General features: G+C 42.4%; 1 protein-coding gene across 1 annotated transcript; it reads right to left on the reverse strand.

Annotated features, from left to right (window-relative positions):
• Nucleotides 1-217: 217 nt before the first annotated feature.
• Nucleotides 218-2,805, reverse strand: tspan10 (tetraspanin 10). The gene is made up of 3 exons (XM_079643574.1): nucleotides 2,655-2,805; nucleotides 1,936-2,528; nucleotides 218-1,815 (listed from the first exon to the last, which is right to left on the reverse strand). Exons 1-3 carry the CDS (start codon nucleotides 2,742-2,744, stop codon nucleotides 1,509-1,511), a joined length of 990 nt encoding a protein of 329 aa, XP_079499700.1. The 5' UTR covers nucleotides 2,745-2,805; the 3' UTR covers nucleotides 218-1,508.
• Between the last annotated feature and the right edge of the window lie 221 nt (nucleotides 2,806-3,026).

Genomic DNA, 3,026 nt, shown 5'->3' on the forward strand with positions numbered 1-3,026 from the left:
AAACCCAAAGGTAACATGGAGACAGTTGTGGGATTATACATACGTCTTCATCGTCTGTACAAAAGTCTGTGTTCCTACGGATAATAAGTGTATTTGTGAGCACAGTAGGAATGTTCATTTTATATCAGTTTCTCTAATGGCACAGTTAAATACAGAGCTGTGGAAGGGGATATTTGTCTTGAAAGTATTTCAATTTGGCCACAGTAAAAAAACAAACTTGACATTTTCATGCCTTTAATCATTATGATGGCACTTGGCCTGTCCCTTACAGCTCAAACAACAAAAGTATGAATTTGAAAGTGGACAATCCTGAATTGAAGAATGGCAGCCTAGCCCAAAGAGCAGAGGGTAAGCAATTGAGTATAGGCCTACAGTGCATTTTCACAAGCACTATCTAAAAAGTGTTTCTTTTGTAAAACTCCCCACAATTAAATTTGTGATTTTTTCCCTCCCAGCTTTGGAGTAGAGATTCCCAGGAATTAAAGGTTTGGCACTGGAAAGCATGAGCATCCTTGTTTGGCCCCTGCATCGTCTAAAAGTACACACAAATCACACATCACTTAATTTTGCTGACTCGCGATTTGTCCTTCCTTAGATTTCACCATAATCTGCCCATGGGAAGCATACAACCATCTTGACCTACAGGAACTGGCTCAATATGGTATAGTCTCTTCATTGAGAATTTATTTCTTCTATATTTACCCATCTAGATCATCAAATTAGCTATTTTAATGTAAACCACAAACTAAATGAACGTGTTAAAGATGTCTACATATTTAAGATACTGTTCTCTGCTGAATGGGTCTCACTACAAAGCTTTGATTTAAAAAAGTACATTTTTTAAATGTATTTCTTTGCCTCCATCTACATTTAATAATAAACAATGCTGTTTTGTCAGCATGACATGATTGGGTTTAATTGAATGTTGTGCTGTTCCCGTGAATTCACCACAATAGTTTGGAATAGTTTGGCATTTCTGGTCGTATGCAGCAAGATGGATTAGCACAAAAGAATTGCAGGAGTAAACAGGTTTTAAACGTGTACTTTTCTAATGAAGTACATGTCTGTTTAGCAGAGAGGGAACCTTCTGTAAATATAGCAGCTTGTTTTCAAGTCTTACCGTTCCCTTATCCTGTGATATCTTTAAGTGTATGTATATCAACTTGATAAATAACTGTATAATTTAGTTTTCACAACAACAGTAAATGAAATCCTGAGACATTACATTACATGTTACTTGTTAGACGCTTTTATCCAAAGCGACTTACATACGCAATACTGTGGACAATCCCCACAGGAGGAATTTGGGGTGAAGTTCCTCTAAAGTTGTCTGACAACTATTCAAATCAAGAAGGCCTCTCTGTGAAGCTTTGTAACCCTTTGTTGGGGTCCCGACACTCAGATTTCGGAACCAGTGGTTTCGGGGATAGAGTATATTTACTGCAAATGAGAAACAAAGTGGAGATCCTAAAGCAGGACACAAAAAAGCACACCATACAGTTATCATATTACATGTACATTTTATGCCAATGGATACTTTCTAACAGTCGTGTAGAGATAAACAGAGTCAGAATCTGGACTCCTAGTACAACTATTCCAACTGTTCCTATCAGGCCCTCGTGCTGCTCAATCCAGCGCGACATTCCCCCCAGACAGCCGCCCAGGAAGATCACACTCTGAGCACTGAACTCATCCAGCAGCTGGGCTCCTAAACCACACTGAGAGTTCCACACTGTGCCATTCTCCAAAGGATCCACACAGCATGTCGCAGGCACGCCACAGGCCAGCACTCCTGGAGCTGAGCAGTTGTAATATCTGAGGAAAAGTCCAAATATCCAATTATTTTCAAAGCATACCAACATCAAGACAACAAAGTTCATGACATATGCTTCTCCTGATGAACTTGTTTCCCCAAGTTAGTCACCCTCTACTCACATGTTGAGTTCCCAGTCACGGTAGTTATCTGCCCCACAGCATTGAAGATTTGTCTGAATCTCGTCCGCGATGAACCTCAGATCCAGGTCATCCTGGTAGTGCACCATGGCAGCTAACATCCCTGAGCGCAGGTAGCTTCCGACCTGACCTTGTAGACTGTAGGCGACAATGCCAGCCAGCACCTGGGCTGTGATGAGTGCCAGCACCGTGGCAGAGAACAGCTTCAGTAATGAGCAGTTCTCTCTCAAGGCGCCCAAACAGCCTGACAGGCAGAGCAGGGTCAGCACAAAGCCGAGAGACACAAGAATCAGCATTGGGTCAGTGCCGATACTGCCGATCTTCTCCTGAGCAAACGACTCTTTGCTGATGAGGCCCCACATCCCCAGGCCAAGAACCACCAGACCCAGAACTGTGAACACCAGATTACATAGGAACAGGAAATATTTGAGGAAATAGTCCGTAAAGGAATATCTGTAGTGGGGTTGGCTGCTTACTAATACACGGCTGTCGTCCTGTCGATTGTCTGGTCCAACTTGGCGACTTTCAGTGGTAACATTGTCCTGCTGCTCGTCGTCCTCTTTTGCAGAGCTTGCCTTTGAACAAACAGGCAAATAAATATAATATAATATCATTTTTTGAGGATAATGCTGCCTCAAGCCTTTATCTACATATCAAGGTACTCAATATTCAGAAAGGAACTAACGTAAGTGACTCCTTACCTTTGGTATAAGTGGACTGGATTCATTCTGCGTGGTGTCCCTCCTCGACCAAGGCAAAAAAAATCGTTTTAGCCCCAAATATCTCCTCATGTTAGAGATGATTCTCCCTGTGCTTTTAGCTGGTCAGAATGACAAAAGCTAAAGTTGAGCATTTGGGGGAGAATTCACTACAATATGAACAGAGGAGCATGTGAGCTGAGCTGGAGAGACCATGCAGTGTTTAGCCTCCGGCTGCTAGCTGTGGGATTTCTTCATCATGTGAGAGTCACAGTGAGGGGATTAGACGGTTATCAAAGCATGTGTGAGGGACTCACACACACACGAGTGGGTCCAGAACAAGAGACTTTTGATGTGAGGTTTACTCACACAAAC

Source organism: Notothenia rossii (assembly GCF_949606895.1).
Source record: "Notothenia rossii genome assembly, chromosome: 8".
Classification (NCBI taxonomy): Eukaryota; Metazoa; Chordata; class Actinopteri; order Perciformes; family Nototheniidae; genus Notothenia; species Notothenia rossii.